The sequence below is a fragment of the Plectropomus leopardus genome, chromosome 19 (genome assembly GCF_026936395.1).
Source record: "Plectropomus leopardus strain MGB_pleo_1.0 chromosome 19, ASM2693639v1, whole genome shotgun sequence".
NCBI classification, from domain to species: domain Eukaryota; kingdom Metazoa; phylum Chordata; class Actinopteri; order Perciformes; family Serranidae; genus Plectropomus; species Plectropomus leopardus.
In genome coordinates, this window is record NC_142194.1 from 21,944,829 (window position 1) to 21,971,536 (window position 26,708).

The 26,708-nt window shown below is 39.8% G+C and overlaps 1 protein-coding gene across 1 annotated transcript; it reads left to right on the forward strand.

Annotated features, from left to right (window-relative positions):
* The first annotated feature begins 6,887 nt into the window (after positions 1 to 6,887).
* Positions 6,888 to 26,670, forward strand: cdc42ep1a (CDC42 effector protein (Rho GTPase binding) 1a). The gene is made up of 4 exons (XM_088069677.1): positions 6,888 to 7,025; positions 15,963 to 16,059; positions 19,421 to 20,352; positions 24,537 to 26,670. The coding sequence occupies exons 3-4, from the start codon at positions 19,881 to 19,883 to the stop codon at positions 25,211 to 25,213; spliced, it is 1,149 nt and encodes a 382-aa protein (XP_087925803.1). The 5' UTR covers positions 6,888 to 7,025; positions 15,963 to 16,059; positions 19,421 to 19,880; the 3' UTR covers positions 25,214 to 26,670.
* Positions 26,671 to 26,708: the final 38 nt, after the last annotated feature.

Consider the following 26,708-nt stretch of genomic DNA (forward strand, 5'->3'; position numbering starts at 1 on the left):
ACAAACACAGCTGCAACCTCTGAGGCTGAAAAATCAAGCCAAAGCCTGCAGTTCCTCTAATGGCCACTTGAGGCTGGCTCAAATAGCGAGTCAATCCCCATAGACACCCACATTAAAATGTCCAACTTTACAGCAGAAAAAAGCATGTTTACAGCCTGTTACAAAAAATGGTTTTGGTCTCTACAGCTAATTTAAACATTCATAACAACTGGACGGGGGTGAATTTTTATGCAAGTCCCCGGTTTACACTTTGTTAATGCTTAAAATATGGTCACTTCTGACTACAAAAAAAATCAAGAGGCAATAGCCAAAATGCCGAACGCAAAGCTCCAAAACCAGAGTTCACAAACCAATGGATAACATCACGGTAGCTACGTCAATTATTGATACAGTTTGTAATACAAAATCTTTCATCACCAACTAAGCACTGAGCATGATGGGGAACCTGTTTGTGGTTCCGTCAATTCAAAATGGGGAAACACAAGTGGTGGGACCAAGTTACATTTTTGCAAGTCAAAAGTAAGTTCCAAGTACTTTCACTAAAGTCCGAGGTCAAGTTCCAAGTCCTAAGCTAAGATTCATGTCCCCAACAAGTCATAATGCTCTCATCACAAAATGTAATGCCATTTAACAACATAATACATTTACAAAAAATCATAAATACTTTTTAAAAGGTGCTTGTTAAAACAAGTTTGATAAAGAGTTGCTTAGGTATTAAGCAAACGTAGGTTAATAATTAGTTCACTAACTATGTTAATATCCAAACCATTCTCTTTCCAACTCATCAGATATCATTGCTTGGTCAGTGGGCTATCACGTCTACATATGACGCACTAGGTATCCTGCTGTGTCTGTTGTTGACATTCAAGAAAGGCATGTCAATTTACGCCTGTTACATTTACTGGGTCTTTTTAAAATGCACTTGATTTTCACTGGAAATATACAGTTTCTGCTCATTACTTGCATACAGCCTTTATCAAAATAAACTCATGTCAGAAAAACACCTCATATTTACATTTACTTTCTTAGGTTTTTAAAACAAAAGCACTTGGTTAGATTTAGAAATAAAAATCATGGTTTGGCTTAGCATTAATATAGGAAGTGAACAGCGGGCTCCTGGGTGAAAGTCCAGAGTTTGTTGGACCCACCCACCACCACCCCTCCCTCCTGCTCTACAGGGACTCTCCAGCTCTTTTTATTTTGTTGTTACCTGTGGTACTTCAAAGTGATGCCGTCTGGCGGCGTGTCATACCACAGTGAAAGGTGCCTTTCTGCGTCTGATGCCAAAATCATTGACTAAGCAGCAGTATTTGATGAGTTGGGAAAGAAACATGCTATAATAAATAGTTTTGTTGCAAAATCTTTAGATCACATACTTCATAATCTTGGACTTGGGGTAAGATGTCAACTATTTTCAAGTCAAAAGGCTTAAGTTAAAGTGAAGACACGAGTCATTGGTGTTAAAGTCCAAGCCAATTTGCAAGTCTTTTTTTGTTTTTTCAAATCGAAGCTAATGGTTGTGACACACCAAGCCGACGCTCAGCCATCCGCCAACGTTGAGCTGTCAGCAACTGTGTCAGCAATTCCCTTTTCATTGCGGTGTGTCTCGCACAGTTGACCTTCGCTGACTTTTTCCATGGTGGCGGCGGCCATGGAGCATGTTGTGAATGAAATCACACTGATGGGCCATTGAGCTCAGCACACGAGAAGACAAACGGAAGTGAAAAATGTAAACAAACAGCTAAAGGTGGTGAGGTTGAAACAAAGTTGTTATATGAGGTAAGATTGTTTTTCTTTAACCTTTGAGTTCTTAAGAGGGACGTTCCTCAATGGGTTGTGTTGTTGTTCACTGGCACACAGTAAAAATGCTTTATTCTATTAAGATTGGGTTGTGTTGTTATTGTGCTAACTGGCTAACTAGCATCATGGTGGTCTTCATGTTTCTTGTTTGAAATGACTATTATGGACGACTGCCATCTGCTGGTATGAAGGGGTACGTCCTATCATGCAGGCGCAGAACGTACGTGGTGATTGGCCGTCAGATTAGTGTGTTCCTATGTAACTTTTTGGCTGAGACACGGCAACGTGAGGGCAATGCAGCATGGGACTTTCATCACCGCTAGATCTCTGATGTCGGTTTGGTGTGTAAGTCATTAAATTTGTGACTCATGCCCACACACACACATTTTAAAGGAGGGAGACATTTAAGACTTATTGTCTTAAATGTCTAAACACTGAGATCAAAAAGACAAAGAAAAGATGTAATCTGTGGTGAAAAATATTGAATTCGGAATCATTTTGCTGCCACACAAAAATGCAACACAACTGCGTGTCTGCAGACCACACAAGGAAAAGAGTGTGAACCAAAAAACAGAGAAGTCCTTTGGATGTTCTTGGTTTTATCTCACCACAGAACACCACATTCTGGACTCCCTCTACACAAACATACACATCCATGTCATCAGAGAAATGTCTTAGGTCATCACACTAAAAAAAGGCTTCTCTAAATAATTTGGCGATAAGCAAATGCCAAATTGGGAGTGTTTTGCCACACAGTCGCAGAAGTGTGTGCTGCAAGTAACTCACAAAGGGCCGTGACACCGGCGGCTCTGAGGCATGAGAACTGGTGTTCTGTTCTCCCCTGGTGTGTTAATCAGAGACGAGTGATGAAAGTTCCTGACAGAAAATGAATTTAACAAACAAGACGGAATTTGAACGGTCAAACATGAAGGTGAGAGGGCGTCGAAAGTCACAAATCTGGGAATCACCAAGTTCCAAGTGAGAGACCTAGAAGTCGTGAGAGAGTTGGAAAGAAAAAAAAGAGCAGCACGGACCAAGAAAAATGAAAAACAGGGGGAGATTGTGAAAAAGCACTAAATTTGTAATCTTGCCTCCCTTTGGAGACCCGGGTCTGAACGGCATCCAAAAACTCGTGAGCTTTTTTGAACAAATAGCTGACATGCCTCAGAACAGAGGTTGTTTATGTTGGGATGGAGCAAAGGGGCGAAAGAGGAGGGAAAAACGGGAACAGAGAGATGGACAGGAGGATTTGAGATTGTACAAAAGAAATAAAAGGGAGGCAGAAGAGAACGGAGATGATGGGAAAGCGGGCTATTAAAAAAAACAAGTTTCGGCAGATCTGCAGAAATAATATTTTGCTTCTCACACTCACACACAAAGACATGGGCAGGCTGAAAATCAAGACAACTAACAGGAACAAAGAGATTTAATATAAGAATAAATCTGCCAGAGTGTGAAGTCAAGACATGCCAAACACAAAGTGGTTTAGAAAGACAGGACTGGAAAACACCAAGGACTCTGCAGGAAAATAAAAAATGACATTACTCTACAGTATCCGCCTCCAGACAAACTGTACAAGGCACTATTTTTACTCTTGATATCTTAAAAGACTTTGCAGGCTGAAGTGCTGAAATTCATCCAGATAACGTATCGACTGAAATAACTGCAAGAAGTACTGACTAAAAAAAACATACCACAGACATTTCAATAAAAAGTCATAAATATGTAAATGACTGCAACAACATGAATATCCAACATTTGCAACATAAACACTTCAAAGATAGACCAATACACCCTTAAAGCCCCAGTGTGAAGGATTTAGGGGGATATGTTGTCAGAATGGAAATATTATATAAGAAGTGTATTTCATGTATAATCACCTGAAAATAAGAACTGTTGTGTTTTAGTCGATATTTGCATTTTTGCATTCTCGTGTCGGTCGTCATAGGTAACACCCTCTCCACAACAAGCCAAACAGCACTGGAAAGCTTTTAACTCATTTCTTCTTCTGTTGCTCATTGCCTTTTTCCCATGTTTTTGCTAGAAATCAAGCCAATATACTCGCATTTTTGAGGGTTAAATCTGTGAAAAATGGGATCCATAACAAAGGTTTTGCATTTAAATATTTTGTTCAGTGAATTATCATGTGTGTTTTGGTGAGATGAAATGATGTTCAGAACATGTGAAATGTGATTTTCTTTGATACAAAGAGCTTGTTGATTCTGCCTGGAAAGTAAATGAGAACTTTTATGCCAATGGAGCCAAAAACCCAGGAAACTAGGTTGATATAAAAGTAAATGTCACCTAGTGAATCTGCTGAAAGCATAGTGGAGCCTGGCTGCTGGCCGTGTTTAAATGAGTGTCTGTTGAAGTGAGTGGCCGAGCCAGTACTTCATGCCCAAGAGGTGTGGGCAAGGTTGGCAGCTGGAGACAAGACAGACCAAATACAGACGTGCTGTTTGACACACGGGCGTGGAATGCAGACACACACACACACACACACACACACACACACACACACACACACACACACACACACACACACGCATACACAGGTGCCCTCCTGTATATACAGATTAGAGGTGTGTATTAAACAGTGTCTGTGCTTAAAGGACATTCAGCCCCTTGCCACTAAACAAACTATGAATCAGCTCATGTTTTAATGATAACGTTGATTAAATAAATTAGTCACACTGAATACATTCAAAGGCACAGTCCCCCCAAAAAAGTGGATCCTAAGAGGCTGATAATTAAACGTGGGCTGCTACACGTTAAAACTGTGAAATGCATGCCAGGCCAGTAGTTGGTGAAGTAAGAAACCATAGAAGAACAGCGTGATGTCACTGTTCTCACAGGATCCATCCATCACGAGTTTACACGGTGCCAGAAAGGGTTGGGTTTTCAAAAGATTGCACACTGGAACCTGGTTTCAAAAGCTTGCATTTTCAGGACCCCCTAAAACACCAATGTTGTATGAACAAAAGGCCAAACTACAACAAAAGTTGAATGTTTCATTCACTGACAGGCTCCGACACCATTTCTCCATGCTGAAAAAAAAGCCAACAAGGGCCAACAGGTGTGGGAGACACTGCAAAGACTGCTGTGATAAATGTCATTGACGGACGATCGTCGGTTTGGTGTGTCAGGGCCCTTAGAAATAAAGTAGCAAGTGGAGTTAATCAGGAAAGGGCTACTGGATTTATTCTGAAACTTCTTGTAAAAAATGTGGATATTTAAAAATACAATGATACATTTAACCACCAAAAGCATTATTTTTAAAAATCTATGTCAACAAGAGTAAACAGAGACATTGTGAGGTGAGGAAGGGTGTTGTCAGTGAACGATGGCAGCTCTGCAGACTGTAGTTCTGTTTACTTCCGCCTGCCTACGTGTGAACTCGTAAGTGTGCGTGTGTGGGTGTGTGTGTGATACCAGGGGTGTAATAGCACTAAGAGGTAGCATGCAGCAGTGGTGTCATTGGCTGTGGTGTATGCTGGCAGACTTACAGGCCACCTTGGAGCTTTAACGACACACAGACCTTTGAGGACGGACAGGGTGAGGATGCTCCTGTTCCTGTTGATAAGACGCTGTTTCCTGTTGGACGGGTCAGCGTGGGACAACTAACGTGCACTTTATGGGGCTCTGGCTGCTGTTATTCTGTGCATTTACAGAGATTGTGTCTGTTAAACTCTATTTACCTCATCAGCGTAAACCTACAAACTGTATAATCAAACAGCAGTCAATGAGACGTTTGTCCAGTGACTCACTAGACTCAACTCTAGTTCCCTTTAGTTCAATCATCACAACATGAGCCAGCTGATGTATTTTTTTCTTTTTTCAGATTTTCAGTTTTCAAATAGAAACACTGCCAACATGCCAAACAGCCCGTAGTGCAGTTTGAGCATCCATAGTGAATGAAATTTGGGTTTTTATCAGATTTATATGTACATAACCACATCCCACAAATAGTGGCAAATATTTAAACTGTATCAACTCTATGAGCAGAAAATCACAGAGAACTCTCAAAACTATTAAGATATATCGTTGTATTAAAAGTCACATGCAGTGACTGATGACAATGACTTTAGATTAAAGTCATATTAATATTAATTTTGGGAAATATTTATCTGATTTCTCACAAAGAGGTAAACAAGAAGATAAATACCACTTTCATATCCCTCCATTAACCTTTAATGGAGGGATTTCTTGGTTTCTTTCAAAAACATAGAAAGAAGGCAGTGAGCAATGTGAAAAGAAATTACCCAAATATTAGTGAGAAATTGATTAAAAATCCAAAAAATATTATCTGGAAAATTAGCAAAAACAAAACAACAACCAACCAACCCCACCCCACCAAAAAATGAATATATAAATAAATAAGTAATAGCAAAAACCTGTAACATTACTTCGAAAACAGGTGTTTAAAAATACAATAATCCTGTAAAACATTTAATTATGTTAATTCTCAATATAGTTTTCTGGACATTTTCCCAGCTTGTATTTTTTAGCTTAATTTTTAAACTCTAATAAAATCTTGCCAACTCTGTTTTGAAAGAAATCAAACCAACCTGCTAAGGTTTAAGTGCTTGTGAAAGGCTGTTGAGCACAGCACAGGGAGGCTGATTGTCAGTCTAGCTTTCTAAGGCTTCGGGTACACAAAAGCCCTCACTGAAGGTCAAAGTTAAAGTTAAATCGAGTCAGATTAACTTCTGGTTAGTTATTAGACATTAAGGCAAACTGAGTCATCATGAAACAATTTCATAATAATGTTTTTCCCAGTGAAGTCAGGAGATGATCAGATGACGAAGTCTGATGATTACCACTTGACACATTTTGTTACTCACTTGTATGTGAAAAATGAACTCAAATTTTGTTTTTTATGGAGCCTCAGACATGTTGACTAAACCTAATTTATCTACATGTTCACTCAGCTAGTTTTGACAAGCCACTTGAGGTGTTATAGAGACATCAAACTGAAGTGTTTACCATGAGGCAGTATGGGAGTTCTGGTGTGGTTCTCTGATGGTCTCATTTGATCCCCAGCCCCGCCCCTTCCCTCCTCCTCCTCCGCGCTGCGCCGCTCCGCACTCCAACGCACCAGCGGGACAGTCCGGCAGCAGCGGAGGATCTCTCGCGACCACAGGGACCTCAGATACATTTCTAATGGAAACATAATTAATCTGGAGTCAAACAGCCTCCTGTTCTTCGTGTCGGAGTTTTCTTTGGTGAGTTCATTTTTTAAAATTTTGACCGTAAATCTCTCCATTATGTGCCCAAAAAGGCGCTCAAAGAGTCTGTGATACTCAGTGATAAGTTAATATCCCACTTTTATATTTTATGCTACATTTCTTATATCATATTATTTTGGTTACTTTGAGTGAATTTGCATTAACTGAATCTGAATCAGACTTTTTTTGCATATTGAGACGTTTATCCCTGCGATGTAATTTTGTCATTGATGGTATTTTATAGCCTGTGTATCCTAAAAAAAAATGCCTATAGGCTAACATTTGTTCCTACAGCGGTGGAGGCAATATTTAGTCCCTTTTTAAACAGGCCTGAGTAAAAGTACTCATACAACACTGAAAAGATACTTTGTTAAAATTAAGTCCTACATTGATGTTACTTAAGTAAAAGTGATCAGGAACCTTTATTTAAAGTATAAGAAGTACCCAATGCAAAAAATTGAGTCATCAGCCACATTTATAAAAATAAAATTATTATCAAATAAAATACAATATGGATCTAATAAAATCAAGCTGTATTTGTACAAACGTTTTGACACTTTCTTTGATATTTTATTACAAAACATCACATGTTGTAAACTCTTCTTGTTTTCTTATGCAAAAATCTTAATCTTAAAAAAAGATGGAAGAAGTGAAATAAAAAAGTACATTTCCCTCTGAAATGTTATGTAATAAAAGTATAAAGTGGCATGAAAGGAAAACAATCAAGTACAAGTACCTCAAATGTGTACTTGAGTAAATGTACTTAGTTACATTTCACCACTGAGCTCCTATGTGTGTTTTTATTTTCTGTCCTCATGCCATTTGGAGAGGTAATAACTCATAAATTGCCTGTTAATATACATGGCTGCCCATTATGTGATTATTATTAATAGCTATGTTATTCCTTTATGTTAGAGATATGAATAATATGCTCTCTGGGAGAAAAAGCCTCCTGTTGATCAGAGAAAGAAATCAGTTTCAGATAAGGTAATTCCATTAAGACTTGTAAAAATGTTGACTGAAGCTGTTATCATACCTGCTGTTAAGTCTTATTGTATACTGTTAAAGAGTAACTTGGGTATTTTTCAACCTGAACCTTATTTTCCCATGATTTTGTGATAAAGTGACAAATTGTAACAACAGTTTCAGAAACAGGTCCAGTATTGAGCGAGAGTGCTGCAATTGGCAACAGCAAAACAGACCGCGATGTATCCAATTGGGGCATTTGTGCATCGTCGGTTTATGTCCACTTAAGTGTTTGTTTTTGTCACTGTCAGGCTCAGATTGTTATCTTATGTGTCTGACAGCATTATGGCAAGGATCCCTATGGAGATAGAGCTTTTGTTAAGGAGTAAAATCTTTTTCGTTTAACCAAAAACAGCTCTGTAATTGCTATCATTAGGCTCACTAAACTTCATATGAATATGTGAATGAAGTGTTTATTTTACAGACACCATCTCAATTCATCGTTTTGCTGTTCCAACAATAATCTCTTGTTTTATTGAAATAAACCCTTAATTCATTCAGTTAGATGTAAGCTAATAAGACAATAGCGATTAGAGAGACGTTTTTAGTTAAACAAAAAAGATCTTACTATAGCAAAAGGTCTATCACTGTAGGGGTCCTTCCCATAATGTTGTCAGACACTTAAAATACCAAATGTGCGCCTGTCAGTGTCAAAAACAAGCACTTTTAGTGGGCATAAATTGACAGTGCAAACATGCACAGAGTTGTTACATTGCAGCCTGTTTCACTGCTGCAGTACTCTCTCTCAATACTGGACCAATTTTAAAAACCGTGAGTCACTTAGAAACAAAAAATGTCGGAAAACAGGGTCCAAGTTTAAAAAATACTGCAGTTACCCTTTAAAGTGTTGTGAGAGTCTCAGACATTAAACTCGGTCAGTTCTGTTTATATCCAGCGGCAGTAAATTCTCAGTCGAAATAAACTCTGCCAGTGCTTTGATTTGCTGCCTTGTAATTACAGCAGTTACATGACTATCAGTTTACATACATGTCAGTGACATGACCAGATGTGCTGTGAGTCAGGGGAACATGACAGAAGGTTGAAGAAGTTGATGGCCTTGAGGTGTTTTAATTATGGAGACAAACAGCACCGTGTTGGACTTGTTACAAGTTGGAGGGGCAGTGGCCTTGTGACCCCTGCAACCTGCCAGCAGGCCACGAGGGAGGCCATGTGAAATGCCACACACATATACACACACACACACACACACACACATTGATTGAAGAGCTCACTGGCCCCGCCAATAAACAAACATGCACAGAGGTAATCAATAAAAAGCCTGTCTGCTGCAGCGATAATAACACAGAATCCAATAAACAACATGCAGTGACGAACTAAGTCTTCAAGCGAGTTTTTCATCGGAAACTCTTTGAAACCTGAGCAAGAAGATTTCTTTCAAAAACATGAGAAGAAGGCGACGAGCAACTTAAGAGGACATGGCCCCAAAATACCTCAAAATAACAATAATTTAAAAAAAAACAATAAAATGACCTCAAGAAAGCCCTAAAAATTACACTTTTTCTTTTTTTTCCCCTGTAACATAACTTTAAATAAATAATTAAATGTAATATAGTTTTCTGGACATTTTTCCATCATTTTCTGATAATATCTAATAATCTCCCCAGCTAACTTTCAAAAAAATTCCTTGTCACCTTTTACTATTGTTTCTGAAAGAAATAAAACTATTTTTTTCAGGGTTCAAAGGCTTAATTACTTGTGAAAGGCATCTGAGTGCAAGAAAACAAATGTCGATCCAGTTTTCAAAGGGTTAACTGGCTCTGTAGGTCCCAGAGTAGGCGTACAGTATATCCTCCCTGAGTACATGCTTTGATATGTCAGCCTCCTGTATGCACAAATGATTAACACATGCATGTTTCCTGTACATACCCTGTATGATTTACACTAATGATGCACTACGTGATCAAGTAAATGGGTGCAGACATTCCCTGCGGTTTCAACCTGAGCTCAACATTCCTCCGAGAGGGACCCTTTGTGACCTTTGGGTGTCATTGACGCAACCAGTCAGGAAGGGGTTAGTTTCAGAGGTGTGAACTCTGAATCCGGCTGCTGTATTTGTTTTCACACCACAGGGTTCCCTGACTGTTTTTTCTTTTTTTTGCCACACATGATGATGTTGGGAAAAGTGCTTCATCACAGTCACCAAATGGTCACAACTTGATCCACCCCTCCACCCCACCCCCACAGAGAAGGAAGACATAGGGTTCTGCTGTCAGCTGTGTGGATCTCTGAATTTCTTATTGTGAGGAATTTTAACTATCATAGTTGAACCATTTGAAACCACTCTTATTGTGCTGCTTTCACACACCTAGAAGTATTTAAACATTTGTACTCTGAGTAAATGTGTGTGATTTCTTTAATAAACATGAAGGGAAAAATCAGTAAGGACTTGGTAAAAAAAAAAAAAAGAAATCCACAAATTGCAAAAACTTAGTAGATATAAAAATAATATATATATATTTTTTTAAAAAAGCTTTTTTTCTAGAAAAAAAGACAAAAGCTAGGGAAAAATATATTTATCATAATCATGATTAAATATTTAAAATTATATTACATATTACATATTACATATTACATATATTACATTACATTCTGTACATTTTTACTTATTTCTTGCTTGCTTTTGGGTCATTTCTTCTGTTATTGCTCATTTCCTTCTTCCCATGTTTTTGAATGAAATCAAGCCAATTTGCTCAAACACAGAAAGACAGCAACCACTCACCCATCTTTCAAGTGGTTACGTCTTAAACCTATAATCTCAAGCGCACAGCTGATATTACATAGGGTTTGTTTACATGAGCGCACAGCAGACATGTACAGTGGTTTGTTTACATGACATTACAGAAGTGCATATTTAATACATTAAGTGGGGACACTTGCTGGCTGTTAGGACACGCTGTTAGGCCTTACATGTTTACAAAGGAAAATATTTTTAACAGGCATTATAACCGAAAGGAGATTAAAATATGTTAGATTTTAACAGATAGTACTGCTTAGAGAGCCACGAATGGCATCAGTTTGAAACACTGCAGGTAACAATGTTATATAAGGCACTGGAAAGTCACAAGCGGGACAGGACGTGGATGGGTCCAACATACCTCAGACTTTCACCTGGAAGCACCGAGTTTGTTTCCCGTTTGAATTTCAAACCAAACCATGATTTTTTGTTTTTTAAACCTAACCACATTCTTTTGTTGTACAATGAAATTAATGTCAGTGTGAAGTGTTTTACCTACTGTATGCATCGAACGAGCAGAAATTGCATATTTCCTGTAAAAACATACGTTTTTTCATTTTTTTTGAAGAGACACAATACATATTACAGATGTTGATTAAACACGGCATCCCAGAACATTAACAACATCTACAGGAGGATACCCAGTGCGTCATATTTAGATGTCCACAGACAAAACAGAGATATTTGACGAGTTGGGAGGAGACTGTGTTATGATAGTTGTATCTTTTCTCATCACCTCTCAGCAAGAAAGTAATAAAACATATTTTCCGAAATGTCCGAAATGTGTTATTTGTTTAACCCTTTGAAACCTGAGCAAATTGGCTTTATTTCTTTCAAAAACATGGAAAAAAGCAATGAGCAAATTTAGAAAAATTTCCCCCAAAAATAGCAAAAAAAGTAAAAAGTAGAGTAAAGAAAAATGCCTAAAAACTAGAAACAAAAAAAGTTATTAAAAACACATAAAAAATACACTTGTCAGTGCTCTCTGGTGGACAAACTATGTAATGGTGCCACTCTTCCTAAATGATCTCAAACGTATCGTTGGTACTGAAGTATACAATGATATCAATATACAGTGTAAGTGATAAGATCAAATTTAGAAATACTTTGTGCTCTTATAGGTAAACTTTCAACTTTAAAGACCTGTAATATCAAAAGAATAGAGCATGGACATATGTTGGGTGGAAGAAAGGGAGAAGGAAAGAAAAAAGTTTATGTATGAGCTCAGAGGAGATATAAATGGACACAGAGAGGCAACAAACTGGGCAAATTGGGACCGCCAGCTCGAGCAGATGCAGGAAGCGCAGAACCTCGGAGAGTGTGGATATTTGTCGAAGCATGAAACTGTTTTCTTGACTGAGGAGGAAGTGTAGCCATGTTTTGCTTGGACTCAGACCGAGCATGGACGGCAAAAATAGGGACGTAATTGAAAGTCAAAGAGCAGGGCTGAAAAATGCGGCCTTATCTTGTATGTTTGTTCACCTGGTTAGCGGGGTTAGCAAGTGAAGGACATGAGAAAAGAGGCAGAGAGGAGGGAGGGGGAGAAAACACAAAGTCCAGCGCTGATTATACTCAAGACAAACTGTAGCAGAGTAAACATTTTGGAGTTAATGCATCAAAAGTAGAGATTAATGGATGTGTGTGTGTGTGTGTGTGTGTGTGTGTGGGCCCAAACAGCTGCTTCCTAAGTCAGTCAAGACACACAAAGAGAAGCAAAGAATGAAAAAAAAAATAGAAAGAGAAAAGCCTGGGACAAAGAGGAAAAGTTTCAGAATGAGTGTAGATAAAAGGAGAGAAGATTAAAGACATCAGAAGGCAAAAATGGAAAAGAAATGAGAGGGGAAAGAAATTGAGAAAAGAAGAAAAAGTGAGGAAAGAGAATTTAGAAAAAATTTGGTTCAGACCGAAACGTGGTTTCAATCAGCGCCAAGGTCGAGAAGAAGGATGTTTGATGGTCGTAATCGAGAGACTCCACCGACCGATGCTCTGCTCAGGAATGCGCTCGTACACACACATACACACAACACACAAGGCTCCTATTAGACTGTGGTTCCCCTGGTTTATATCCAGCAAAGCCACCTCAAGCAAATACTGTACATAGTGACATGGAAATATTTGATCGAGCCGGTCTGTGATGTATGAATGCATCGAAATCCCCTGAATGCTGAGATGCCTGAACAAAAAACCCGGCTCAAAGCTGCAGCAGAAAGATGAACGAAGCTGACGTTTTAATGCAAAAATGCAGTTGTATAACAAACTGGAGCTGTTTCCCTGCCAAGAGTGATTGAGTCTGGTCTACTGATGTCTTGCTGCAGGATTTCTGGGTATTGAGATTCAACAGTTTTTATCTCCAGGCCCCCAGGAAAGCAGCTCAGCTTTTTTCTTATAATTTTTCCCAGTGGCCACTCACAGCATTACAGAGAAATAATCCCCCGAGTGCCAAAAAACAACACACTCTCACCCCAACTTGTCGAATATCGATGCTTGGTCTCTGCCATTAATGTCTACATAGGACATATAGGAATCTTACAGCATCTGTTGTTGACATTCCAGGACGCCGTGTCAAAAAATGCCTGTTAAATGCACTGCCTCTTTTTAAAATAGACTTTCACAGGAAATGTACAGTTTCTGCTTGTTAGATGCATGAAATAATCTTAGTAAAACAACTCTATGCATTGAGATCACACAATAGTCGCCACTGTTCTTGCCCGCCAGCCTTCTCATTAGTATATTTTATCTGTGCAGATCAGCATTAGTGTGATTTTGTTCTATTAAACTGACACCAGTGGAAATATATTTTCACTTTTAGTGTGAATTTTATTTAAAAGGCTCTTAGATTGAACTTGTTTATACCTGTAGAGTGTTTTGTATTTTGTTTGGTTTAAAGGATCCCTATTATGCTAATTTTTGAAACAGTCTGTCTGAGCTTATGTCCCGCCCCCTGAGAAGTCTGCTCCGATTGGCCGGCTGGCTCTCTCTATGCACATTATTTTCTATTTGTTACATGGTGATATCACCAAGTTATGGAAGTAAACACTGACACTCAAACGAGCTGTTTCAGGCGGCTTAGAGTGTCTTCTGAGGGAGAGAGAGCTCCCTTTGGCTTGGACTTTGGGCTTTTATTACTCTAAGACTTTTTACAAGGACAAAAATGCTACACAAAACAATTAAGGACCCCTTTAATAGACTGATGGGGCCAAAATGAGGAGTGTTGTCTTACCTTTGTGAGCATGGCTGCGCTCCTGCTGTTTGCCAGCTGGTAAATGAGCAGATCTTGCATCCAGTCATTGCAAAGCTGTTCACAAGCTTCTGGGGATTTGTAGCTTTTAAATTCAGCAAAGTGAATGCACTCAGTCTAGAAACGAGTGAAGGTAGTGCATCAAGGTCTGTAATCCAGTCGCTGGCTGCTAGATCATAGTCTGTGTTGATCATAATTAATTTGTCCAAATACTGTTGCTTGGGAGTCACGTTCTTCACAGGTCTTTGTTCCCTTCTCCATCAGATTTGACCAATGTAACTTTTTAGCCAAATAAAGCAAGAAGTAAGCAGGTAACCACTGCAGCAGGTTCCTCACAAGATGGCACACTAGTCCCAAAATAGACTTTTTCATGCAATCAGTAGAGATATTTCCCTCAGGTTTTGGTCACAAATGTGTTCAAATCTGTATTAGTGAGCACTTCTCATGTCCCAAGATAATCCCTCCACCTGACAGGTGTGGCTGATTACATCATTACTTCACAGGTGTGCTTTGGGATGGTCACAATTAAAGGACACACTAAAATGTAACGCTTTATTACACAGCACAATGAAACAGATGGAGCGTGCCATTGGCTGCTCACTGCAGAAATGTCCTTCAGAGCTGTTGATCATGAGCTCAATGTTCATGTCACCATCATGAGACGTCTCCAATGTTTTGTCCCAGAATTGAGCAGTACATTGCTCCCTCAAAACTTGTGACATCTGTGCCACTGTGTAGTGTGCTCAAACTGCACATTTTAGCCTTTTATTGTGACCATCCCAACACACACCTGCGCAGTAATGGTGCTGTTTAATCAGACACACAGATGGATGCATTATCTTGGAAAAATTTGCAATTAAAATTCGACAGTAGTCTCTTGAGTGCTTAAAAAAAAGGCTTTGGGGTGCCTGGTGGCTCAGTGGATAGAGCAGCGCCCCATATATAGAGGCTGTATCCTCACTGCAGTGGCTATGGGTTCGAATCTGGCCTCAGCCCTTTGCTGCACATCGCCCCCTTTCTCTCCCCCTTTCACTCTCAAAGAGTCCAGTCTATTCAAGGCAATAAAAGCCCCAAAAAATAATCTTAAAAAAGTCTTTGATCTTTAACCCTTTGAAACCTGAGCAATTTGGCTTGGTTTTCTTGAAAAAAAAAAACCCAAAAAAAAACATGCAAAGAAGGCAATATGCAACCCAAAAATTAGCAAGAAAATAATTAATAAAAAAAAGTAAAATAACAAAAACTGGAAATTTAAATTTAAAAAATGAATAAAATATATAATATTTTTGTAGCCTAATTAAAAAAAAAAAAATTAAATATATATTCAGTGATATATGTTTTTTTGTCACATTTACAGAGTTTTTGCTGATTGCCTTTTTCCCGTGTTTTTTTGAAAGGAATGAAACCAGTTGTTTATGTTCAAAAGCTGTAAAGGCTTGTTAAAGGTGTCTGAGTGCAGCACAAGGAAACTGATGTCAGTCCAGGTTTCAAAGGGTTAACTTAAACCTGTAAAAAATGGGAGCAAAAAAAAAAAAAAATGTTGTGCTTCAATTTTTGTTCAATGTACAATTCATCTTGGGTGAAGGTGTTAAATGGTGATCCATCCAGTAAATAATAAGTCAGGGAATTACCAAAAAATGGTACAAAAAAAAACAACCAGTAACAGTTATGTCTCAGTCTTGATCTCTCGTATGTCCCCCTTTGTCACATCTCTTTGTTTCCTCTCCTCATCTGACCGTTTCTCTCTCATTTTTCTCAGCATGCATTCCTGATGTCTCAATTTCTGTTCTGTTTTGCCATCCTCCCCATTCACTCCTTTTTGTGAAAATAAAATTTAAATCACTTTCCCAGCCTGCGTCGCTTCAGTTTGACTTGATTCTCTTATGAAAATGTTGTTGTTTTTTGTCTTCTCTGACAGAAACCAGTGGAGTGGGTAGCAACCAGGCCTTGCTGAAGAGAGGCGCCTGGCCTACAGGGGGTAACGGTCGAGATGAAGGATTAGAGGATAATCCAGGGTATGTCCAAGTCCCTCCTGTCGAGAGGTTCCCTATTCTGTTCTAATATCCAAGGCTGCTTGTGGGATTACAGTGTTAAACTTATTACCTTTTGAAGACTCAAAATATTGGGTTCTTGTGGTGTTTTTCAGGCTGTTTTATCTGCCTGAGGGTGCTGGCTGCTGTGTTTGAGTCACTCAGATATCAGAGGAGCGGAGAAGAACAGCATATGTGCAGATAAAATGAGCTTTGCCCAGAGGGTCCAGATAGAGTCAGAGGGAGCGACCCCCTCTGAGCTGTGGTCAAAGGTCTTTAACAGGATTACAGGCAAAGACAAAACACCAGAGCTTTCCGTAAGCACAGTCAGAGTAATTAATGGCCTGTTCCTGTAATACTTAAATCAATTAGACTGAGGTTTTTTTCTTGTTTAACCAATAGAGAGCCCCAGTAATGAGTCCCATAAACTGGAAATCCGTTTTTTGACTGGAGTTTTGGTTAGAAGCCTTACATAAAGTTTGTGGTTAACACTGGATCATTGTAGAAAATAAGCTCTGTGGTAAACAAACATTTGTGATACTTACATGCTTTGCTCAGGAAGATAATCTTTAAAAATGAAAAATACTTTGGGGATTTTTGAAGCCTAAATGCAATCGCCAGAAGTAAAAAGCTACTACTAGGTTAAAATGAACTTCGAAAACCCCGAAAGTGGCGTTCTGAACAAAATGTGTAAGTATCATAAATATTTGTTTACAACTGAGCTTATTTTCTGCAAAGATCCAAAATCCAATGGAAAAATCCTATATGCTTGTTGACGGGGGAACCAGGGCGACATTAGCTTCCAGGTTGGCCTACAGAAAATGTCACCTCCGGGACACTCCACAGACAAACTATTTCCCAAACAGCGTGTGTGTGTGTGGTTCGTGGGAACATGCACAAGGTCCCTGCAGGCTCATCTCATATTGAACATCACACCTTGGTGTACTGGTCCCCAGTGTCTCTCTGTGAGCCTTGATATGGCTCTACTCAGTGTTGGTATGTGCCGTGTTTCCTCCCAGATGCCCCTCTTAAATACCACCAGCCAGGGGAAGTGGAGCGCAGGGCCTGGGACTGCGGTCAGCAGCAAATTAGAAGGGCTGCCTTGGACCTGACGCAATCCACGTCTCTTGAACCATAGCAGGTCATTAATGAAGCCAGACGGGGCCGTGCATGCGTGGGAGGCCCGCCGACGTTTAGCTGCTGCAGTGGAAAGCTTTTAAAAAGAACCAGAGGTCCTTGTCTCAGGGCTGCCTTATGCTATCAAAATATTTTAGAGCTGGATATCCATTACTCTGCTGGCAAAGAACAACACACGAGCAAAGGCCAATTTTTCAGTCTGCCTTCATTACAGACTTACAGACTTTGGGAAGTATGGAGCTCCAAAACATACAAGTAAAAGGTTGTCATTCAAGTCAAAAATATAACTGAATGCATCAAGTACATCAAGGAAAAAAAATAAATTGCAAAAAAACAGTGAAGGTTGATAATTTTTCTTCAATCAATTGGTAAAAAAAGAGCGAGAGGGTAAAATTTTGGTAACAGAAATATGGTGTCAGCGAATGCCAATTCAAGGTCATGTTAATTGAATGACGTGACTGAACACAGAATGTGTAATTGTGCACTGACCCCTGGAGGAAGTCCAACTGCAACACGTTACATTTCAAGTCTGTGACAAAACACAAAGCAGACATCCGAGAACTAGCAACCAAAGCCCCATGCTACGTTGCCATGTCTCGGGCCAAAAATTGCACAGAAACGCACCAAATGAACAGCCAACAAGCACTACTGTTCTGCACCTGCGTGAGAGGAGATACCCCTCCATGCCAGCAGATTGCGGTCATCTGTAACCACCATTAGAAACAGAAAATCAGGGGACTGCCACAATGCTAGTTAGCCAGTTAGCACATAAACAACACAATCCAGAGCAGAAAGAATAAAGCATATTTCCTGTGTCAGCAGAATAAAAGCCGGTGAGGTATGACGAGGGCTAACGGCGTGGGAAACACCCCACTCAAGATGGCTGTGGGTGCTTGCTGTCAGCCCAAAATGGGTGTTTGGCCAACCGTTGGCTTGGTGTGTCACGACCTTAATGTAACTCTCCCCTATAATCTATAATATTTTTTATATAAGAGATAAGAAGAAATGTAAAAGCTAGGGCCGTCAGCGTTATCGCATTGATTGCGATGCGATTAAGGTCCATAATAAATGTGTTAATTTTTTAAAATCATGTTAATCACCTGCCAGCATTCTCATCTTTTAGAGGCTGCACAGAGTTTTGAATATAGAGTGATGATACTGATATAATGAAACTAGAAGACGTGGGGAATCCAGTTGTTCTAAAAACAATAACACTCCAAAGGCTAAATTTTGGCGATGGAAAACAGCATGGACATTTCACAGGGGTCCCCTGACTTCTAACCTCAATATATCTGAATGGGTTGTGTGGGTACCCATGAGTCTCCCCTTTACTGACATGAACACTTCATGTTAGTCCATGCACTTTTTTTTCTTTTTTTTCTGTCATTTGATTCCTCATCGAGACAATCTAGTAAGAACTGCTTTACCTTGTCAGTGTGGACTTCAAAACTGTTTTAAAATGCAAAATAACTCACAATGAAATCATGTGAAAACATAAAAAAAATCCAATTAACTGCGATTGCAAGGAAAAAATACAGAGCTTTTCTCATTATTTTGCAGATTAGAGATAAAAATTTCAAGACCTATTATTCCTTTTCACTCTCAATATTAATTAGAGTATAATTAATTAACATACTGCATTTTTGATTCATCTGACTTCTTTTCCTGCCTTCCGACAGTCTTGGGGCTCGGTAGCAGCACAGCTAAAAGCAGTCATGGTTTTCTTATCAGGAAATGTTGATTATCTCTTCCTATCTCGCTCAGCATACTTTGCCTGTTTATAAACAAATCTGATCCTGTTGAATGAGGGCTGCTGCTCGGCTTTAAGAGCGTGATAAGTCTTCTCAGTGAAATGTAAAATGAACTTTGCGTAACCTTCAGGCCAGACAAAGCAGGACAAAATGGAAGCAGGAATTCCCTGAAAGTCCACCCATTTTATGGATGAGAGGCGGACTCTGAGTTGTTGCACAGAGGAGAGACTGTGGTCTAAATTTAGCTGGTTCCAGACCAGCAGACCTTTGGAATCCCAAAAACCTGCAGAAAGACAGATCTAGTTTATGTACAGTGTTGAGCACAGTGGTCTCTCACTGCATCTTCCACAGAATAAACTGCAAATGTCATCCGTTTCTCTCAACATCCCTCAAAATCAAATGCATCCCTGTCTGCATTTTAAAGATAGATGTTTTTTCCCTGTTTTTTCTCTCCGTAGATGGTTCCGTGGTGCGACCGCAGAACCGTTTGCAGCTGGACTCAGACCTATTTCTGAGCTGATGTCGACAAAGCCAAAGCCCAAGGCGAGCGGGGGAAACCAGGCGACCTGACCACACTCCAACCGGCTGTTTCCAGGAACACAACTGCACAGTGTTCTCCTCGATTTATGGCAGTTTAATTCAGCCAGCTATGCATAACAACGAGCTACAAAGAGTGGGACAGAGTTTGGCCTGCACATGATAAACAGAGATAATATTGCGGGAAACTATTTGGCGCTGCAGGCTGAGAGTTCAGAAATTACACGGTTTCAAGATCTTGGAGTAACCTTTAAGAGCTCAGGTTCATACTTTGCTGGACTGTCAGTGATTTTGGTATAAATCTAAGCTCTTTTTGCCATTCAGTGGAATTAAAGGCAACTCTAGACATTATTTTCAGGAAGCCGTTCACCTCTTGTGACCATGAATCTTCAGGAAAAGCTGTCAGGCCTCAAAGGTCTGGTCTCGCACTCCCACAGCAAACGCCGCCACAAAGGTGACCTCACGTTGGACATGATTAGCCCTCCTCTGGGCGACTTTCGCCACACAATGCATGTGGGCCGTGGCGGCGATGTCTTCGGGGACACCTCCTTCCTTAGCAACCACGGAGGCACGGCCAACGGGAGTAACGGGGAGACGGATTCTGTCTCCAGCCCCGACAACAAGATCGGAGCGTTCTTCTCCAGGACGCTGCGTCAGATCAGGAGGGGCTCCGACAACCGAGCAACAGGAGGAGTCAAGGATCTGTCGCCACCACCTCCTGCCATTTCTCCCATCATCAAGAATGCCATCTCTCTCCCCAGGCTGGATGTGGATTTGCCCAATGGGACTCCAACCACCAGAGTGCTCTTCCCCAGTTCTAAAAGCACGCCAGAGGACAAGAAGAGCTCCTATGGTGAGTGTGGTGATAAATTTATATATATATATTTTATTAACTTTTGAAACCGGAGAAAATTGGTTTGATTTCTTTGAAAAAACATTGGAGAAAAGGCAGTGACTAACTTGACAAGAAATGTCCCACAAATTCCCAGAAATAAAAAGTTGAAAAAAAACAGATGTTGTTTATATTTACTATACTTACTATTTTACTATTACTATATTACTACTATATTACTATTACTATTTACTATAATGTTAAGTAAAGTGTTTAAAAGTGTTGATTTTTTAAATATATGTATATTTTTTATGTAATAGAATTTTATATATAAAATTATAAACACACATTTTTAAAAAATAATTTTCTTGCCATTTTCTTGTTTGTATTTGTTTATTACTTTCCTTTTTTTTCCTTTTTTCTTTAAAAAACAATATCCTGCTCGTTTCTGGGCCATGATTTGATAAGATCCTTATTGCCTTTTCCCCATGTTTTTTAAAGAAATCAAACCAATTTGCTATGGTATTAAAGGGTTGAGCCATTCATATACAAATATTGATTGTAGCATATTTAAAATGTACTGTTTTGGTTCACTCTCATTTACTGTTTTTAGCAGAAATACTTAAATAAACCCACCTTTTGTTGCCTACATGTGAGCAAAAATGTGCTTTTGCTGTAAAATAAGTTACTCATCGTGGCTGGTCTGCTTAAGTGAAAATGTGTCTTAAACTCTGGATTTCTCCCTTTATAATGATTGAAGGAAGCTTTTGCTCTTTAATTCCGAGCGACTAACCATCCGTTTTTCGTATCACTGGAAAAAGTCCCTTGGAATTCCTCAAACATGATGTCATCTATTTTCGCACAGTCATTCAAGGATTAAGAAGAAGTGCACCACCAAATCCCAAAATGGTACCTAAGATTAAGGGCAGATGTCTCTTTCAAATTAAAAGGCACTGCTGCTGAACAAAGTGAGACACAAAGGTCAAACCTGTGTTAACTGGAAACTGCAGAAACTGTCTGTAGAGCTGCAGTGAAACTATAGACTATCAAAATAAAGGACATAGCCACTGTGACGTCACCCATTGGTTTGTGGACTCCTATTTTTAAGCCATAAGCTTGGCATTTTGGCTGTTGCGATGTTGTTTTTTTGGAGCCAGTAGTGACCATATTTGGAGTTGCGATATGGAGGAAAGAGGGACTTTTTGCGCAGAGATGGCGCTATAGAGCCACTACAAAGTCTCTTTTTAAAGCCTCCTTTGCATTTTTTTTTTACACAGAACTAAAAAATGACAGCATTTTGTCATTCCACTGTGTGATTTTAGACAGCATGCCAGCATCACAAAAGCAAAAGAGGTGTGATGGGCATGACATTTAACACGATGTCAGCCACTAGTGTGTCATATAACATATGCGTCAGAATCACTTTTTAAACGAAACAATAACATAACATGTCAATAATAATATAATATGACAATATGATAATAATATGGCAGCTGATCTTGTCCTCTGCTCGGAAGTTAAGGAGTTCCCCGAACTCATTTTTTCCACAATTTGTGGATCTTCACGGTAGCTGTCCTTCTTCTTTGAGTTATCCGCTGGCTGCTCTTAGCTACTTTTTAAATCTCCTGTGGTGGGTCGCACACATAACACGCTATCAAAACGCCACATCCGTCCTGTGCATTGTGGTATCCTGCGGGTTTTCCCTTTTACACTAATTCAGCACTGTGACTACCCCCGTGGCAGCTTAAAGATCAGATAACTCTGTCCCCCAATTCTGCAATCATACCTTTCATACAGAATGGTGAGGTGGCTTGACAGTATGATATCCCGGCCTTGAACAGACAGTTTAAAAGCAGCTTTAGACTGTAAGGACGCCTCTCACACAGCATGTCACTCAGAGAGGTCCTGAGTTTAAATATGTGTAACTTTAAGCCTTAATAAAATGCAAACCAGTGAGTTATGTAAAAATTGATCCCCATACAATTGTCACAAATGTTACAGCTACAGAGACCAAAACCTGTTTCTTGCACCACGCTGTAAGCATGTTTCTTTCTGCCTTAAAGTTGGGCATTTTAACATGACACAAGTTTAAATGGACGTTGGAGGAACTGCAGTTTTTGGCACTTGAGCGTTGGCTTCATTTTTCAGCCCTGGAGGTTTAGTAAAATACATCCATCAGCTCTACCCACTGATGTAGACAGATTTGCCCCAAATGCCCTTATGAATCACCTTGGCTCATAATCAGCAGCTGATAACACACAGAGATCCAGACAGAGCTGGCAACAGGCTGTCTGAGAGGCTCACATTAACACCACACTCATGCCCGTACAGTCTCACCTCCCCTCTGTGTGTGTGTGTGTGTGTGTGTGTGTGTGTGTGTGTGTGTGTGTTGACATTTTTTTTTATCACAAAACCTTAATAAAAGTCACATAATTCGCAGCTTACTGTTAATTGGAGATACTGTAATTATGACACATGGGGGAGAGAATCTGCAGGTTTTCATCCAACCAGCTCCTCCATCAGCTGGTTTCACTGATTACTTCTTTCTTGCTCTCCGCTTAAAGCGTGTTAATCTTCACTTGAAATTAAATGCATAACAATAACAGCATGGAACAACTGATAAACTGCACAGTTACGCTAAATAGTGAACGCAACAACTGCAGGAAGTTTGTGTAAAATGAGCAATTTGGGGACATTTTTAGCAGATTATTTCCTGTAAATATTGCATTAGAAATTAGTTTTCCTGTTATTTTTTAGCAACTTTTTTTTTATGATTTTTACTGCATTGTGTTTTTTTTTAGACTTTAACAATCAAACATATTTTTTTACATTTGCAATGTATTCTTCTCCCTGGTGCTTTGCTGTTGTTCTTTTAGTCATTTTTGATGTTTAACCTGCATACTTTGCAGAATGAGGCTTTTGGGCAGAAAAGGAAGGCTCTGTAAATATTGCTTGTGATCAGGCCCTTATCCTGTGAGATTTTTTTTTTTAAGTTTATAAAATAAACAAGCATTTCCCAAACCTCTCCTCGAGCACCACTTGTCCTGCGTGTTTTAGATGTATCCTTGCTGCAGCACAGCTGAATTAAATGATCATCTAGTTTTCAAGCAGCTTCAGGAGCTCATGACGAGGTGATCATTTCAGTCAGCTGTGTTGGAGCAGGGAGAGATAGGAGAAGTGGTACTCGAGGAGATACTGGGAAAGCACTGACTTAACCATTTGAAACCTGTACAAACTGGGTTGATTCCAAAACACAGGAAGAAGGCAATGAGCAACTAAGAAGAAATGACCCAAGAAATAACTAAAAAGTGTAATTAATGACCTGAAAATTAGGGGAAAAAAACAAAACCCACAAACCAAAATAAATCAAGCAAAAAAAATGTATAGATTATTTATAGATTAATTTATACAGATAATTTAAAATGTCAATTTTAAACAAAGGTCGCAAGCAAATTTCTCTTAATTTCCGGGATATTTCTTGCCAAGTTGCTCATTGCCTTTTTCTCATGTTTTTGAAGGAAATCAGTCCAGTTTACTCAAGGTTCAAATATGTAAATGCTTGTGAAAGGCATCTAAATGAAGCACAAGAAAAGTGATGTCAGCCCAAGTTTCAAAGGGTTAATTAATAATCTAAACTTAAAACAAAAAAATGATTTAGATTTCTTCACAGATAATAATGGCTAACATAAAGGCCTATTATATAATTTTAAATCCTTTTTTATTACACCCCTTATAATCAAGGAAGCCTCATAATCCCTATATTTGGGGTCAGGACCCCCCACATTGGAAACCAGTGCCTTAGGCTGTCTAGTGGTCACAAAATACCACTACCTTTGCACTCTTAAAAAAAATGAGCACGCCACAGCCTTTAATGGCCCCCCTCGCCCCTCCTTGGGTGCACCACTGTCTTTGGTTGGTATGAAAACCCTCCAGCCTTTCGTCCCCTTGCAGCTGGCTTTGAGAGGTGCTGCGGTAATTTTAGCCGTTTGGATCATGAAGTGTGTGCAGTGTGTGAGTGTGTGACTTGTTAAGTGATCTGGCAGCGTCGGGCAGATCATGATTTACTCCTCATACCGCTGAACAACTCAGCGGCTCCAGCACTGCAGGCTGGGTGTTTTCAGATGGTTTTACGTCGCCCCCTGTTGGAAGTGAAAGGTAAACCATGTGAAGCGTGTGACTGAATCTTCTCTGTGTCCTCTACTCAGGTCTGGAGTCTGGTTTCGTCACTCTGCCTCGTCTCTCCCGCTCTGAGCGCCAGCAGCCCTCCATCTCCCTCCCCACTTCCTGCTCCCCCAACATCCACCGAGGCTCTCTGACCGACCCCACCGACGCCATCTTATCCACCTGCTCCGCCTCCATCCTGACCTCTGACCCAATACCTACCTCCACCGCCTACTCCGACTCCCTGCCCTCCCTCACCTCCCTGGACACCTTCACCTTTGACCTAGGCCCCTCCCTCATGAGCGAGGTGTTCGGCCTGATCGACAGCCATTCAGAGGGCCATGCTTGGGAGGGAGAGGAAGCGGGATCTGCGTGTGGGCTGACCAACGAGGAATCAGAGATGGACTCGGCTACTATCTCGTACGTGGATTCCCTTCTGAAAGAGGACTGCGGGGGCAGGAAGAGCCCGCAGTGGGAGGAGGAGGAGGTGGTGGAGGTTAAAGTCCCTGATGTGGTGATGGGGTCTCCTGAGCGAGTGAGGTTGGGGATGCGGATGGAGAGTGAGCGGTTCCAGAGCGCTACAGATGTGCTCGCACGCCACTACGGCGTCAGCCACTTTAAGGGACAGAGCCGGGTGGAGGTGGCAGATTCAGAGATGATGATCAGCAGGAACAAAATGTCCTACAGTTACATGGACGACGAGGATGAAATCAAAGTCTGAGATGATTTTGACACTAAAGAAACTGTCTCTGATTTCTCTGCAGTCCCAATCAAATCAATCATCTAAAATCTTTTTATGGTCAACGAGGCTGGCTCTGACAGGATGACCATGAAAATGACAAATCCTTAATATTGGATCATTTACTTTTATACAATCGTGCTTCAAGGATGTACAGATGGATGCAAAACTGTTGCTGAATGTAAAAAAAGAAGTGAAAGACTTTATGCTGCACCGTGAAGGAGAGGGCTTTTTTTCTTTTTTTTTTTCAAAAGACTTAAGAAGGATAACTTTGGTATTTTTCAACCCTAACCCTATTTGTGTCTAAGTGACGAATGGGAAAAACAACTTTTAAAATTAGTCCAGTATTGAGTGAGACTGTTGCAACTGGCAGCCATGACACTTGTGTTAATGTAACCACTCAGGGGAATTTGTGCACCAATGTATTTTCTAATAAAAGCGTTTTGTTTTTTTTTCATTGATGGGCTCAATTATTGTTATTGGGTTTCGGCGATAGCGATTTCGGGCTGTTTTTGGTTAAACAAAAAGGATCTTGTTCTATAACCAAAAGGTCTATCTCTGTTTGATCTTTCCCATAATGTTGTCAGACAATTAGGATAATAATCTGAGCCCATCAGTGACAAAAACAAAGAATTTTAGTGGACGTAAATTGACAATGCACAAATGCCCCAAGTGTTTACATTAAAGCCTGTTTCCTGACTTCCAGCTGCAGCGCTCTCTCTTAATACTGGACCAGTTTCAGAAACTGTTGTTTTAATCAGTCACAAAATCATAGAAAAACGGGGTCCAGGTTGAGAAACACCAAAGTTTCGCTTTAAAGAAAGAGGAGGCGTGGAAAGTGAGGATGTGCCAGAGAACGTGGTTAAGATCGTCTTAAAGGAAACGCCAACGTTACTCAACGTAGAAGTCATCATTCACTTTATGCTTTTCACACTTCCTCACATAAGGGGAAAAGATTCTTAGTCACTAGTGAGAGAGGAAGTGGGGATTAGAAAAAAATAGATTTAATCTTATTACAACAATCTCCTGTCGACTCCTTTCACTCAGGAAAACACCACCAGGAAACAAAAAGGGAAATCTGGTAGATGAACCAGAGAACATCTCAGTTATTAAACTACATAAAGGGAATAAATCAAGTCATTCTGGTATTTGCAACTAAAGCTGAACCATATAACTGCTCATTTTATGCTGCAGACCTTTTATAACGAGACTCAGTGCACCTTTTCTGATGAAGTCCGACTCCTGTATCGTTTTTATTAAAGAATTGTCATTTATGTGTTCTTTTATACAACAAAGATATTAACTGACCTCCTATAAATATGTACTTACAGTATGAGCACCTGCAGCACATCATGCAACTCACAGCCACATGCTGCAGTCAATACCAATGATATATGATGATATAAATTGACAATAAAGATGTTTCTAATTAGGTTGAATATGCATTTATTAACATTTTTTTTTACAGATTTCATTT

Coding starts and splice junctions, on each gene's coding strand:
- cdc42ep1a (XM_088069677.1), top strand. CDS start 19,881: ATGAATCTTCAGGAAAAGCTGTCAGGCCTCAAAGGTCTGGTCTCGCAC. Junction 20,353..24,536: donor GGACAAGAAGAGCTCCTATG/GTGAGTGTGGTG, acceptor TCCTCTACTCAG/GTCTGGAGTCTGGTTTCGTC.